The 15449-nt window shown below is 44.2% G+C and overlaps 1 protein-coding gene across 2 annotated transcripts in view; it reads left to right on the forward strand.

Annotated features, from left to right (window-relative positions):
* Positions 1–15449, forward strand: part of JARID2 (jumonji and AT-rich interaction domain containing 2) — a 277495-nt gene that overhangs the window by 233807 nt on the left and 28239 nt on the right. For both annotated transcript variants that reach the window (XM_025383086.1, XM_025383087.1), the window contains exon 6: positions 8355–8590. In XM_025383086.1, coding sequence (XP_025238871.1) covers positions 8355–8590 — 236 coding nt within the window. The remainder of the gene's footprint in view (positions 1–8354; positions 8591–15449) is intronic.

Consider the following 15449-nt stretch of genomic DNA (forward strand, 5'->3'; position numbering starts at 1 on the left):
ATTGGCTTTAAACATTCTATTTCCAGGTTTCTGTTATAATTGTGATCAAAGTGAAAGAGATTTCATTGTGTGAACGTTCCAGAAGGGTTTTACAAAGCCTGTAAACCAGTAGAATTTGCTTATGATACTGGAGTTTCGGAGTACAGAGCCAGCTGAAGGTTCCGTCTCTTGCATCCCAGGTTGACGTTTGCTCCCTGTGCGAGTGAGCTGCTGGCTAGAGGCAAGGTGATAATGGGGCTTTTGCTCACCTAAGCTGTGTTCTTGCAGCTTTCCCTAGTTTTCCGCGGATGCTGTAGCTAAGTTAGTGCGCTGTTTTGGCCCAGGGCAAACCGGGTTACAGCACTCACACATGCTACATTAAAATCCATTTGAACTGTTGGCACAGGTTGGCAGACATTCCATTGTTTTCAGACAATAGTGACTCAAAGTTGAACTGGCTCCAGGGAGCAAGTGTGGCTTTTGTACAGTAACAGGGATTTAATGCCAGCCAATTGATGGAGTCTGTGTCTTGCCCAAGTAAGGGATGCCTTGTAATGACATGAAGCGTACATTTAAATATCTGGCTTGAGATCAGAAACTTGCGGTGGATCTCTCTTCCCTTGCTTAACACATTTCTTCTTTATTTACAGTGACTCTCTCTCTCTCTTTTTTTTTTCCCCTTTCATTTGTTTTGGGGTGTGGACAGGAAGAAGGTATTTTAATTTGGGGGTTAATTCGGTCCCATCTCCAGGGTCTTCTGTTCATTCTTTTCCTTTGTTGCCTTGCTAGCAGATGTTTCAGCTGACTTTCTGTAATGGTCCTTGTCTAGATTTTTCTCTTTCAAGGAGGTTAGGCCTTCCGAACTGTATTATTTTAGCTCATACATTGCATAATCCCAGGATATCTTATAACTTTTGCTGGATGCCAAGTAAGGACTCCTGTTTCATACACATCTAATAATCTAATAATACACATCAGGATTCCCTCTTGTGTTTGGATGAGGTGCCTTTATTAGCATGGGTATTGGCAAGATAGGGGCATCTGGTTCTGGGTGGCGCTTGCAGACAGGTAAAAGTAGAAGGCCAGCTTTGTCAGCTTTCTCTAAAAAATTTTTTTTTTCACGTGTGGATCTTTGCCATTGCAGCAAGAGCTTTCGAAAAGATCATCCTTCTTATATTTGCATAACTCCTTTCTCTGAAGAACGCAAAGCACTTATATACTTTATTCAAAATACTTCAAGTCCTGGAGGGCGAATAAGAGGAAGCAGCCAGCTGGTCTATAGTTCAGGGAATTGAGGCCCAAATGGGGTTGGTGAGCAGAACTAGAAATCAAAATCAAGAGTGTGCATGGAGTGAGGGTATTAAAAACCTTGCGATCAGTTTTTCAGACCTTCCTTGAGGGTCTCTTCAGGAAATTTGTGTCAGCTTCTAAATATGCAAACAAAGCTTTTGGGGAAGTTGTTTAGGACAAGCTCCCTGGAGGTATATATGTGAATTCCCCTAGGAAAGTGTAGCTCTCCACCTTTCAAATTGTTACAGGATTGCTGTTAAATATGTTTCTAAAGTAACTTCTTTTGCCCATATCTTTTTCATCCCTCACTGGGAGCAAATCTTACCTTCTCAGGGATGAGGTGACCCTAAATCAAAATAACAGCCTTTGGATTTAAAGATTTTGCCTGCGGTGGTATGAAAACACTTTTCTATAGGCCGTTTAACTTTCAGAGTATGTGTATACAAATCAATATATTTGTCTGTGTTCATTAATGTAAAGCTATTTGTATCTGAGCACAATACAATTTCCTAATATGGTTCACAGTGATGAATGCTTTTTTTCTCTCCTTAAAGAAACTAGTCCAATTATTTCTTTTAATTGGGGATGGTGTGTGGAGGACTTCTATACATCGAACTTTCTGTCTTTTTCTCTCTTATGTTCACAGGGTTTAATCTTTCCCTGTGAGAGTGAATATTTTTTTCCTTTCCTCTTCTCTCCCTTTCTCGAATCTTACAAATTAAGACAAAAGATAATTACTTGGAGGAGTAAAACTGGCAGGTTCCCACGACACTTAAAATTAATGAGCTGTTGAGTACAAAATATACCTTGTCTTTGGCTCTGTCGGTGTTGCCCAGTCCTCCCCCGCCCCCTTTACTTCCCGTTTAACACATGATTTGACTTTCTGGCTTTGTTTGCCATTTGGGCATATCGCTGCTCTAAAACAGCGTGATGGTTACAAAAAGTGGGTTTACTTGAAAACGTTCTCTTTGTTTGCAAATCAAAGTTAATTTGATTCAGTTTTTAATTTCTGTATGTTCCAAAACTCTTCTGTTTCCAGATATCTTATAAAAATATTGTTTAGTAGAGTACCTTGCTGAAGCCCTCAGGGCAGCCAGTTTGGTTCATTATGTAACTTTCAGCTGCTTCCCTCACCCCTCCGGTTCCCCTTTCCTAAAATCCTAGTACTCACTGCTTTGCTGTCCATAGTATTTTCCTGAGCAGTAGGTTTTGTGACCTCAAAATAACAACCAAAGAGTTGTGCATCTGGTTTCAGGTACGGATACTGCAAAGAAGGATCTGGTTTTTTCAGATCAGAAAGATACTGCTGGCTAACCACTGTTACACTCTGGGACTGTCTGTGAAAGTCCCAGCTTAGCAACTGGCCTTGCCCTGCCAAGTGACGTATCACTGTAATGAAAAATAATCATCGTCTAAAACCAAAAACTTATTAAGAGTTACATTATTTGACCTTTTTGTTAATCTCGTTAATGTCTTACTAAGTAGGATACAGCCATATTATGATCGCTTCTGTATTCATCTTTTGAGTGTTGCAGTACATAGTTTGGTTGATGTATATGAAGAAAATCAGCTTGGGATAGACATGTATGTACATGGGAAACGGCCTTCATAGATGATTTCAGTACTTGATAGGATAGCAGGCTCTACAAGTGGTAGTTTTCTACAGGTCATTTCCTCTGGGAATCTGTACCTTTATCAGTGAACTTTTCATACTGTTAGATGAATATCCATTGGTTTGTCTTTTTCTTTGAATGAACCTTTAACCCATGCGCTATTTTCTAGCATAGCCTGTGTTGTTCATTTGAAAATAATGGTTCACTGAGTTCTTGTTAGCATCTTTGGTAATGAACAAGGGTACATCGTCAAAGAATCTCTGTCAAACTCATGATGGCAGATACTGGTTTTCTGAAGTTCTAATTTTTGCCTGAAAGCATGAATTCTGTCATTGGCAGCAATGACTATTAGTTACTTGCCTTGAATAGACAGGCTTGCCTTGTTCGTTTTTGGAAAAACCTAGTAACTAAGTAAAAACTACAAATAACGAAGTCCGAAGAACTATATTGCGTTGGTCCTTCTTGAAGTAAAAATAACATCCTATGAAAAAAAGGGGCTAGCCCAAAAACGTATACAGTCACACAAGTGCTTTTCCCTAGAGATGATCATTGTATTTCTGTATATAGGAGAAGTGCTTTATGTGTAATAGCATTTTGTCACACAAGGTATATGTGCTCAGGGGCCATGATTCAGTCATACTCACTGTTTGTATGACTTTATCAAGGTCATTCTTAAGTGAAACTGGCTCTCTTTTTTGACTGCTACTAATCCATGGTAGCAGGGATGAAATGCATATTAGATTAGTGTACAGTAGTTTGGTGCCATTGCCTTTGTTTATGCTAAGGTACTGGTGATTTCACCTGTATTTAAAAAATATATTTTGTTGAGATATAATTCACACATCATAGAATATACCCATTAAATGTACTGTAGCATGTATCAGTACTTGATTTTTTTGGCTAATACTTCATTGTCTAGATATACCACTTTATGCTTATCTAAATAAGTATCATGTGGATATTCGGGGATTTCCCCCAATTTTTAACAATTAGTAATAATTCTGCTATGAATATTTGTGTACAAGTTTTTATGTGGACATATTTTTTATTTCCCTTGTGTACATTCCTGGAAATGGAATTGGTGGGTCATATGGGAACTCCTATGTTTCTCCTTTTGAGGAACTATCTGAAAAGGAGAAACCATTTTGCATTTCTGCCAGTAGTGTGGGAGGGTTACAGTGTCTCTACATCCTTGCAGTCAGTCGTCATTATCCATCTTTACGGTATGATAATCATCCTAGTCGATATAAAGTGGTGTATCTCATTGTAGTTTTGATTTGCATTTCCGTTATAGTTAGCCTACCATTTTTCGTGCCTTCAGTGAAGATGTCTCCCCACTGTAAAGGCAAATAATGTCTTTGGATTATTATGAAATAGTTTCGACCCTAGCAGATCTCCTGCAAGGGTTTCTAGGTCCACTTAAAGGGTCTGTAAATCTCCTTTGAGATCCACTGATCTGGCCACGTGTCACCGGTGGAAAACCGGGAGGTGTGTTCAGTGTTCTCCTTTGAGATCCATTGATCTGGCCACACATCACCGGTGGAAAACCGGGAGGTGTGTTCAGTGTTGTTCTCCTTTGAGATCCACTGATCTGGCCACACGTCACCGGTGGAAAACTGGGAGGTGTGTTCAGTGTTGTATTTCTTTTTGCTCTGGCAGGTGATTTGCTGCTCCTCTTTTTCCCATGAAAGTGACACTGGCAAGCGTTAGGAGGCACCTGGCTGCGCTGGACTTTGTCCCCAGACTCTGATTCATGGTCTGTCATGAGTCGGAGATGTAACAGGCATGGTCAGTGTGGACTAGTTAATGACCCAGAAGAGTAGGAGGTTGTATTGGGTCTTACTGAGACCAGCGTTTGTCTGCATTGAAGGCCTTCTTTATACTCTGCAGGGAGGGATATGAAGCAATTGAGATTTGCCCACAATCTGATTGTGCAGTAACCTGAGATGACGCTTTTAAACATGCAGTAATAATGTCTCCCAAATACTGTGTACCTACTGAACCCCAGACATTGTGGTACATGTTCTACCTACAGGAACATCTGCTATCCCCAGTCTGTAGATGGGAAAACTGAGGATTAGATAACTTGCCCAGCTGCAAACAACAGAGCTGGGAATGAACTGCAGATACTGTTTTGAAGGGTGGCAAACCCATAAAATAATATTTTGTTAAGTGAATAAAGAGAAGTAATTATAGAACTGGTGCTTCTTCGTAGCAGGCCTCACCATAAGACATGTCTTAATGGCAGGAGAAAGCACAGAGAAGTATGGAGGAGTATTGGAGATTAAAAAAAAAAAAAAAAAAAACAGCTACTTCCTATGCTATATTTTAATAAGCTGTGTTCACTGCTTTAGAAAATTGGTGAACAGTCAAGAATTGCCTAGATTCATGTTCCCTTGGCTTGATTTTTAATCACATTGAAGTATGACTTCTTACGGATGTTGCTTTTAATTTGTCTTGAAAGCTAGCACAGATACTGCCAGCTTGGGCATGATTGATGGTTTCTGACAATGGGTAGTTACTTAGACTTAGAATAAATGCCAACCATTTGAAACTCTCCATTTTCTCTGTAACTGAGAGTATCCAGTAGAATCTTGTACAACATCGGATTGTATCCCGTATTGTGACGTGGCCTGGTCTTTCCTTCAGTATTTTAAAATCTATTCATCACTGGTGCTGGAAGAAACTTTGAGATAAAGGTTCGCAACCGATAATCCAGATAGGGAAAATGTGAAATCTCCATCTTATACCATGACAATTGGACTAAAGAATTAAATCCAAGCAGTTTAATTAGAAAACAATTAGAAGGAAACTTAGAAGATTATTTTACCATTTGAAAGCATGGGTGGTGGAATGAAGAAATGTTGATGAAAGGGTGCGTGCAAAGTTGGTTCGAGGGGAGGAAGAAAATCTGTAGATCCGGACAGCCTTGTGACTGGTCACTAATAATGTAGTGTATACTCCACAGTTGCTTATCTTAAATATTCTTAGCACAAAAGTGTATAAGGAGATTGGATATGGTAATTAGCTTGATATAATCACTTTATACCTCTATTAAAAGGTCATATACTGTAAACATACCATTTTAATTGTTATACTTTAATAAAACTGGGAGAAAATGTACAGATGGATACGTTAAGCATTAAAGTAAGAAACTGAAATTTGTTAGCAGATTTGGCACCACAGAAAATGGAAAAGTAAATGGCAACAGAACGATATTTGCAGTTTATAGGGCATTAATGTAATTTAAAGGACTCCTAAAATTCAATGTGAGATTGAATGGTGGGGAAAAGGGAGTCTTCAAAAAGGACAGATAGGTAAGATGTTTTTCAGCTGTGTAGAGGAGGAAAGATTTGATTTCTCCTTCTGCAAGCCAATAGGAAGAGATTTACAGTTCAAAGGAGGAACAGTTTTCCCTTTCATCTGCTGCTGTGGGGGTGGGGGATTCTGCCTCAAGTTCTGCAAGTCCTGGTTGGGGTGGGGATGGCCTGGAGTTGCTCCAGTGAGTGCCGGATGGATGAGTGGACACAGTAACCTTTTGAAAACTCCCTCCGGCAGGATGATGGCTAAAAGATCACTATAGCTTCCCCTTGCTGATCTGCCTAAAGCAACCCAGGAGCAGGGTTTGCTTCCTCCTTCCCTGAAGAAACAGGCCCTGTCTGGACTGTTTGTGGGGAGTCTAGGCCTGTGGGTTCCAGAGAAATGGATGTGAAAGGCTTGTTTATTCCATGGGGCGGGGCGGTAAAGCAGAAGGATAAACCTATAACATTGGTATTTCTGATTTTCTGTAGAAACCCCGAGCATCCCTGTTCTCTTTTTGAAGTCTCTGCCTCGTGTGTAGGAAGCACCATGCACACTGGAAATTCTCACTTGTAGCCACCTGGGGTTTGGGGAGGGATGGGGTGGGCTTGGGAGGCAGGCTGACTTCATGTGCCAGGGATAGGTGGCATGGCCTGTGCCAGGCACTTACCCCCTCCATCTGTAAGTGTCCTGTCCAGTAGGGTTGTTCTGAGGATTCAGAGGCTCAGTGTACTTCAGGGCTTTAGCATAGTTCACCTGGCTTATAGGAAGCACTTAAGAAATATTAGCTATTAGCTTTTATTGCTGTTGTTGAATTTAGGAATAGAAAATGGATCTGGCTCAAAGCTCCATCACCCCTTTCTTCATCTCTGTTGTCACTGATATGTCAGATAAAGCAGCTCCGCCCCCAACCCATGCATGTCAGTAGCTCTCTGGCCTCAAAAAATGCATCTCTTTTAAATCTGAGAATAGACTTTTTTCTTTTCTTTTCTTTTTTTTTAATCTTCTCTTCTCTTCTCTTTCTTTTCTTTTCCTTCCTTCCTCCCTTCCCTCCCTCCCTCCCTCCCTTCCCTCTCTCCCTCCCTCCCTCTCTCCCTTCCTTTTGTCACTCTCTGTCACCCAGGCTGGAGTGCAGTGCCGTGATCTAAGCTCACTGCAAGCTCCCTCTCCCGGGTTCACACCATTCTCCTGCCTTAGGTGCCCGCCGCCATGCCCGGCTATATATATATATATATATTTGTGTATATATATATATATTTTTTTGTATTTTTGTAGAGATGAGGTTTCACCATGTTAGCCAGGATGGTCTCAGTCTCCTGACCTCATGATCCACCCGCTCTGGCCTCCCAAAGTGCTGGGGTTACAGGCGTGAGCCACGGTACCCGGCTGAGAATATACTTCCTTATTCTGGATCCCCTGTCTTTATATTCCAGGTGGTCATGTTCTTGGAATGAGACTGTGTTAAAAGTTTAAGTTCTTTTTCGTCAGGTATGATGTTGATACTTTGAGGGGTGCTGGAGTTTTCTGGTAGGGAGTTTTTAAAGAATGGATTTTTCCATTGTTTTAGCTAAAGCACAAAATTCTTAATGGTTAGGGTTTTAAATTTAATTTTGTCTCTTGATGTTTAGGCTTCTTCCCATCATCTGCATTCAGGTGCTGGCTGTTTTTTTTTTTTTTTTTTTTTTTTTGAGAACATCTGACATTTGATGGTTGATTCTTTTTGACTTCAGGGAGTAGAGGTGTATTAGTCCATTCTTTATAGCAGTACCTTTATAGGTACTGCTATAAAGATAGTACCTGAGACTGGGTAATTTATAAAGGAAAGAGGTTAAAGGAACTCACAGGCTGGGGAGCTCTCAGGAAACTTACAGTCATTGGGGATGGTGAAGGGGAAACAAAGCACATCTTACGTGGCAGCAGGAATGAATAGAGCGTGAGGTGGGAAACACTTTTAAACCATCAAATCTCATGAGAATGCACTTGCTATCGTGAGAACAGCATGGGAAAACTGCCTCCATGATCCAGTCACCTCCTTCCAGCTCCCTCCCTCACACATGGGGATTACAGCTGGACATGAGATTTGGGTGGGGACACAGAGCCAAACCATATCAGTAGTTTGCGTGGTAGTGGTCAAGGTAGTTACTTTTTTCTTGTTTTCTCCTTCCTTTCTAGTTTTCAATGGTTCCAGCAGGTCAACAAGGGAGAAGGAACCTGTTCAAAAACACAAAAGCAAAGAGGCCACTCCCGCGAAGGAGAAGCACAGCGATCACCGGGCTGACAGCCGCCGGGAGCAGGCTTCAGCGAACCACCCCGCAGCGGCCCCCTCCACGGGTTCCTCGGCCAAGGGGCCCGCTGCCAACCATCACCACCCCCCTCTGCATCGGTCGGCTCAGGACTTACGGAAACAGGTAAAGTCCGGCAGGGGTGCCCACATGTGTGCCAGACCCCAGTTTCCCACTTCACTTCACCAAGCTCAAAATTCATCTTCAGAGGGCTCAAGAAGCAGGAAGTGATGCTCAGAAGCAAGACAGGGAGAGACAGAGCACACCTTTGCACGGGCTGCAGGCGCCTGCACCTTTTGTTCTGTGAAGATCCATCAGTTGGATTTGCATTCATCCCTGGGTGCCAATGCATTCACCAACTGCATTCACCCAGAAAGGGAACTCACTTCCTTACTTAAGCCTTCTCCCACCCACCCACCCTGGACTCCACATGAGCGGTAGAGTGGCAGGGAACATGTTTTTCTCAGGTTAGGTTTTGAAATAGGCCTGCAAATGGCATAGTTCTGTTAGTGGATGATCCTGGTCTACTTTTCCATTTTTTTTGATGTGACAAGTTACCATTTCACCACCTGGCCTTTGAAGCAGAATATGTGCATGTTGTGTGCACTGCCAAGCAGTCTGTGGAATTGGGTGTGGCTGGGTGGCACCTCTTCCACTGAAGGCATTTGAGTCCCAGGCCGTAGCATCCACAGAGTGCAGGTAGATGCCACCCTGACCACCTCCTTGCCCCTACCTGTCCCGCCCTGCCCCCCTCGGCCCCCTGGCCCCCAAGAGGGCCACAGATAATGCCAGTCCTGGTCAGGCAGTTTTGAAGAATCCCTCAGGGCTTGGCCATTATTGCTGTCCAGATGTTCCCATTCCTGGATATTGATTTCTCACAACCCTAGGGATGAGTAGTGGGGATAAAGGCAGGTTCCTGTATGCACACAGCTGAGGGCTTGTCCCCCGGACAGGTGGCATTTCACTGATTCTCGTGCTCCTGTTCCCCACTCCATTTTAACATCCGCTGAGTCATGGGATCATTGATGAGCTTTCCTCACAGAGTTAAACATACAGTGTTAAAATCTTCCCCAGAAAAACTGGAGGCTCTGATCCTTAAAGTAGCTTCAGAGGAAGTTATGGAGGGGATAGAAGGGATTTCCTGGCTGGCCGTGTTGCAGAGTGACTAGCATGGTCATTGTGTACATGGTTATTGTGGTGTGAACATACTGGACTTCATCTTGTGGTGGAGGTGGTCTTTCTCATTCTTGGTGATGTTGTGGATATTTCTCTCTGAATGTGAACATGTGACTGTAGTCACACACAGGCAGACAGGTATGCGTGCATGCACACGTGAACCTTTACCTAGCAAATAGTATGCAGTTGGTGGGGAGGTGGGCATGGCAAGAATCATTACCACATTGATGTTTTCACAGTCCACACACACCTAGCACGTATTAAACACTGGCCACTGTTGCCAAAACAGACCTCAGTTTTCCCAGAGGCAACAGCCATGGTGTGGAATTGGGCCATATCATGCGCTCACCTGGCGTCTGTCAACCGTTGGACCCCCGATTGTCAGCACTGGAGGCACAAAGCCCAGGGACGCACCGAGCTTTGGTCCTGGGTCTGTGATTCTTCACTCCTATCCTGTTCCTAATGCTTTTGGTCTGAGGGAGACGTGTACAGAACTCTACAACCTACGGTTTTTGCTCATGAAAGAGAACAGAATTAGAAGCAACCCAGAGAGAAAGAAAGACAGTGATTACACCATGTGACTGCATCCTGTTTTCCCAGGATCCTAGAGTAGGGTTAAGTTGATTGATTGTTTTTGTTTATCTTCTATTCATCCCACTTTGCTTTTTTGAGTTTTTTGAGTTTACTTGTGGTAAAATTCTAATGGGCCACATAAGAACTTAAGGCCATATCCAGGTGAGCTTCCAGATCTTGCCTTTCTGCCCTGAGAACCCATCCTCGGGATGGCGAGGCAGGAATGAAGGGTGGCAGAGGACCTGAGTCATGTACATGTGACTGTTCACATTCTCATGCACGGACAGACATGGGTGCACACACCCTCTTGCGCGGTCACGAACGGGGGTGCGTGGGATACGCCTGTCGTCTCAGCTGGTCAGAGCTCACTCTCAGCACTTGCCCTTCATTCAGTTCAAGGTTTCCCTTTGTTAAGGGGATGAGAGGAATTAGCACAGTTGGACAGCGTAAAGAGCTGAGGAGGAACAGCAAGTACCGCCTTAGCCTGGGATGGCCCTGCCTGCCTCCGTGCTCCATGGCATGTCTGTGTGACCTGTTCCCTGTGCAGGATCGAGGTCCTGGGGTGCCTCTCACACAGCAGGCCTCTGAGTTAGTGCGGGAAGCTCAGCTGCTTCCAGGGCTCAGGGTAGAGTCCTTGCAGGTAGCGCCATATGCTCATGCAGGGCAGGGATCCTCTCCTGTCACCCTTTCCCCACTTTCTCCCTCTTCCCTCTCCTCCTGCCTCCCTGTTCCAGTCTAACCAGCCCAGATGGGATGACCCATGGCTCCAGATTCTAATTTGGCTGTGACCCTGACCTTCAATGAGTCTGGGCCCTGTTATTCTTTTGGAGCCAGTCTTACCAACTCCTTGCACAGGGACATTGTGAGAAATAAAAGGAAAATTTTCAAACCCCCAGATCCTATTAGTTAAATACTCTGAAAATAAGGTCAATAAAAGCAGATTGTAGATTCCCTTGTGACTGCTTGATGCAAATGATTAGACTGTGACCTTTCATCTTTTCAACTGCATGAAAGATGTGGGCCCAGAGGATACTCTGATCTTTCATTTCAAATATGATATTTAGGGGGTTTTTTTTGGTTATTGTTCAGCTTAAAAGCATAAGTGAGATTGTATGAAATGTGGAGGGATATAATTTTTAGGGGGTGCTGCTGAGAAGTCCCTTTGCCCTGCTTGCTCTAATGAACTGTGTGGGGGCACACACCTGTCTGCCGAGTCTAAAACCACTTCCCCTCCTGCGTACTGGGTAATACTGTCTGATAGCGTGTGCCATTTATGGAGTCCCTAGAACCCGAGAGTTAGAACACACCAGTGCATACACCTTTTTCTTGGTGAGAGGGCTCTGACCGACCGTTTACTCTCGATAGTACCAGATGAACTGTCTTTGTCATGGAATGCATGTGCCTGTAAAACATTGCAGTTGTCACGGGGCTGGGATTGCCCCTGGGTAATAATTTGGTTGTCTGGTAAAGGGTCTCACCAAGGAGCAAATGGTGTTTTTCTGTTGCTTTCCTGCAGTAGTACATCTGCTTACATGCGGTGACAGAAAGTAACAAGTTTAGGGGATGGTGCAACAAACGAGCTTTACTCCTAGCAAGGGTTTTGAAGTATTAGTTTTCCAAGAGAGTCATGAGCAGGTTTTGTACTTGTGTAGAAATCTGTGTGGTTTGTAAGCCAGGATATTGCACCAGATGTGGCCACATGTGATTCTCATTTCTTATGCTGAGGCTGAGTGTGAGAAGAAAATGATCAACTGGCTCATCCCGCGGGTTTTGCAGGACCTTACACTGAGCTAGGCCACCGTCACTGAAGAGGTTTTCATATGAAAATGGACAGGCATTGCAGAAAAGTCCTGCCTTGGTAAGATTCAGAGAGGGCCAAGGAATTGAGAATATTCTTTTAAAGTTCTGGAAAATACGACTGTCGAGAAGGAAACCTAGAAAATCGTATTAGTTTTAAAAAATGTTTAAGGTTTTCTTCTCATGACATCATTTTGTCATTTGAACTGCACTTGCTGGTGGTGTGGTATTTGTGACTCAGTTACATTGCCTTCAATGGGAGGAGAGGTTATAGGTACATCTAGATTTCCTGGTAGAACCCAGGCATCTCTTTAGAGCATGTTCCCCTTGGCCTTGGATAGAAGGCTCCTGCCCACGTGCTGCTGCGGTCAGTGTTTGAGCAGGCTGCTCCTCCCCTTCCATAACTCACTGTCTGTCCAGTGCATTTCGCTTCTGTTCAGGCTCTTTGTTTTTGATTCAAGTTTGAAAGTGCAAATGGACTATACCCAGCCACCAACTGTTTCTCTCTCTGGGCTCTGGCTCCGTTCTGAAAGGCTGGCAGAGGCCTCGGCTCAACGGCTCCCTCTCGTGGGAAAGAAGAGCGTGCCAGTGAATCTGAGGTTGAACTGAGGACAGCATCGTAATCTTGAGCGACTACAACATTTTTGCTTAGTTAACCAAAAACATCAGAGTCATTTCTCATCTTCTGCTCTGCCTTGGAACTGCATGTTTCTCCTTTTCATCTGTCATCATATTGAGTTGATTTAAATATTGTGTGTGTCGATGGTGAGGTGGAGAAAAACCAATAAGGGTGGAGGGGAGGGATTTTATATTCTTAAAGCAAGCACACAGAGTGTGGACCGGGTACAGTTTTTAAGATGGAATTTCCATAATTAAAAACAAAGGTAGGAACGTTTGATGTCCCAGGCTTTCATATCTCTCACCTTATATCCCTTCTGCAAGAAGAATGAGATATTGTTGCAAGTACTCATCTGGCTGAATGTAACTTGAAAATGCTCTCAACCTTGCCTGTTAAATTGAAACCATTCTTTTATGACTAGGAGGGGTTGCTCTAATACCTCATGGCCGTGTGCCTGGGATCAAAGACACGAGCAACGGATGGCTGTGGGTCAAGGAGCACACGCTGCAGACACCTCACTTTCTGCAGAGCTGGGTTGGGGGTAGGGGGCAATGGGCCGAGAATCCAGAAATCCACAACAGAGCTGAGAGAAGGAGCAGCTTCAAGCGCCGCTCAGCTGAAATGTATTGTCATTCAGTGGAGGGCCCTGCTGTAGCCCACCACGGCGCTAATTCCTCAGCGAGCTCAGATGACTTCTTGTGTGTGCTCTTACGTGGAATCCCTCAGGACGTGCAGCAGTGACCTTCCTTGTAGTGCACTGGCTGCATAACTGGGGTTTTAATTGATACAGATAGAGGTGGGTGGGGGGAGACCTTAGGTAGCAAGGTAAGACAATGCCTTCCTCCATTCTTTTGTTTTCTTTTGTACTGATTAAGCGTTGGCTCCTTAGAGACAAGTCCAGGCCAAGAAAAGGGGTATCTTTTTGTTAGATTGGTGGGTCCCGGGTTTCCCCACAATGGTGGTGCTGGCCGAGTTGTTGGTTCTGTTTTATTTCTCCCTTTTAGGACACATGGAGCAGCTTGAGGGGGCAGACTGCTTCGCGTGTTAGCTTGTCAGCTCCTCTGTGGCCTCTCGTGGTGGGCCTAGAACACGGACCCTCCGGGTGTCGAGGGGGAAGACAACCAGTCCACTTGCCCTTTTCAGTCTTTGTAATTTATTTGTTTGAACTTCGCTGTTCTGTGTTGTGGGTGAGATCCGTCTAGTCTTTGAGCTTGTTACATGGGCGTGCGTGTGTGATATCTGGGTGGATACTGCTGAAGATAACTGTTATAATAGTAAGAAGGAAAATAGTGCAACTCATTTTCTTATAAAGCAAGTTATTTGAATGTACACCTTGCCAATAATTCAGTATTTAGTTTTTCAGAAAGATGTAAATAAGGTGTTCCTTTTGCCATTGAAGATAGTGATATATAGAATTCAGCTGTGTAGAAAATTTACTTCCCTGTAGCATTGCTAGCCATGAACTCAGGTGCCCCCGAGAAGCCAGAATGGATGGAACCAAAGGCCTTACACTCTTATTTCAGATAGAATATGAGAGACATAGCGCTCTGGCATTTGCACAGGGGTGTTAGGGAAGGGCAGGGTGCATGGATTTGCGGCAATACAGCCATCTGGGGCTTTTAAACACCAATTAGTACAGAATCTAGAGGGAAGGGCTTTACATTATTTTGAAGCTCCCCCAAGGGTTTTAGGGGTGCCAGGTTTGGAAAACACTGAACTAAACCTCAGCAAGTAGTGGTGGCTGACGCCTGAACCTCACAGGAGTTGGTTATGTCTGGCACCGTCTGGAGTTTGCCATTTTGACTGGCGATTCCCCATCTGTAGGAAGAGATGATCACAGCTGCATCGTGTAGTCAGTCTCCTTAAGGAGACTCTTGTGCTGGGAATGGGGGTGAAACAGACTGCACCCCTACAGGTTAACAGGAGACTGAGCCAACTGTAGAGGTGTTGTCTTCCACTGTCTGAACCCAAGATAGAGCCCTTCACTGAGGTTCCTGACCCTACCCCCGCCCCCGGCTTTGTTGCTGGAAATAAAGATCAGCCCCAGCTGGAGTTTACTGTTTGCTTTTGTTTTTCTAAATGTTTTGTCTTGTTTTGGTTTTAGTGGAAGCATTTGAAAGAACAATTAAAACTAGGAGATTTGCATTCCTCACTATACCTCCTCTTGCAGATTAATGGCACTTACCAGGGAATATTTCTGTCTGTTCTTACCCCTGGTTTTATAGGTCTGTTTTAAATTTATCATTGCCAGGTGCTTTTTTCCTCTCCAAAAGGGTTTCCCATTATTTATTCCAGACCCTGTCTGGCAGTCCCACTTTTTTTTAATAGGGTGACTCCTGGTTTAGGAGCCTGAGTGTGATTGCTGGGCCTTCCCTTCTGCCTCTTCATGGGGCCTGAGATCCTGGCTCCAAGAATGAGGTCTCCCTGGGGCTGGCTTCTAAGAGATGATGTCCTACCAAGAATTTGTGGCTTTGATTGGACTGTATTTAACTGGTGGCATATAGAGAAATACAGGTCTTAGTGGCTTCTTTCCTTTTCGATTTTTATAAACTTCACTGATACCTCATTCAGTGCTTCCAAGCGCGGTCCCCAGGTCAGCGCACAGCATCACCTGGGACCTGGTTAGAAACGCACATTCTCAGCCCCATCCCAGACCCTCTGACTTGGACACTGTGCGGGTAGGGCCCAGTGATCTGTTTACATCAGCCCTGTAGGGGATGCTGAGAGCCACTGGTTTGGATGCCTTTGGGAAGTTTCATCCCACACCACACCCCACCCCCACTTAAGGTAACTGCTTATTCCTGGGCCAGGCCTAGGTTT

This window comes from Theropithecus gelada, chromosome 4, assembly GCF_003255815.1.
Source record: "Theropithecus gelada isolate Dixy chromosome 4, Tgel_1.0, whole genome shotgun sequence".
Lineage (NCBI taxonomy): Eukaryota > Metazoa > Chordata > Mammalia > Primates > Cercopithecidae > Theropithecus > Theropithecus gelada.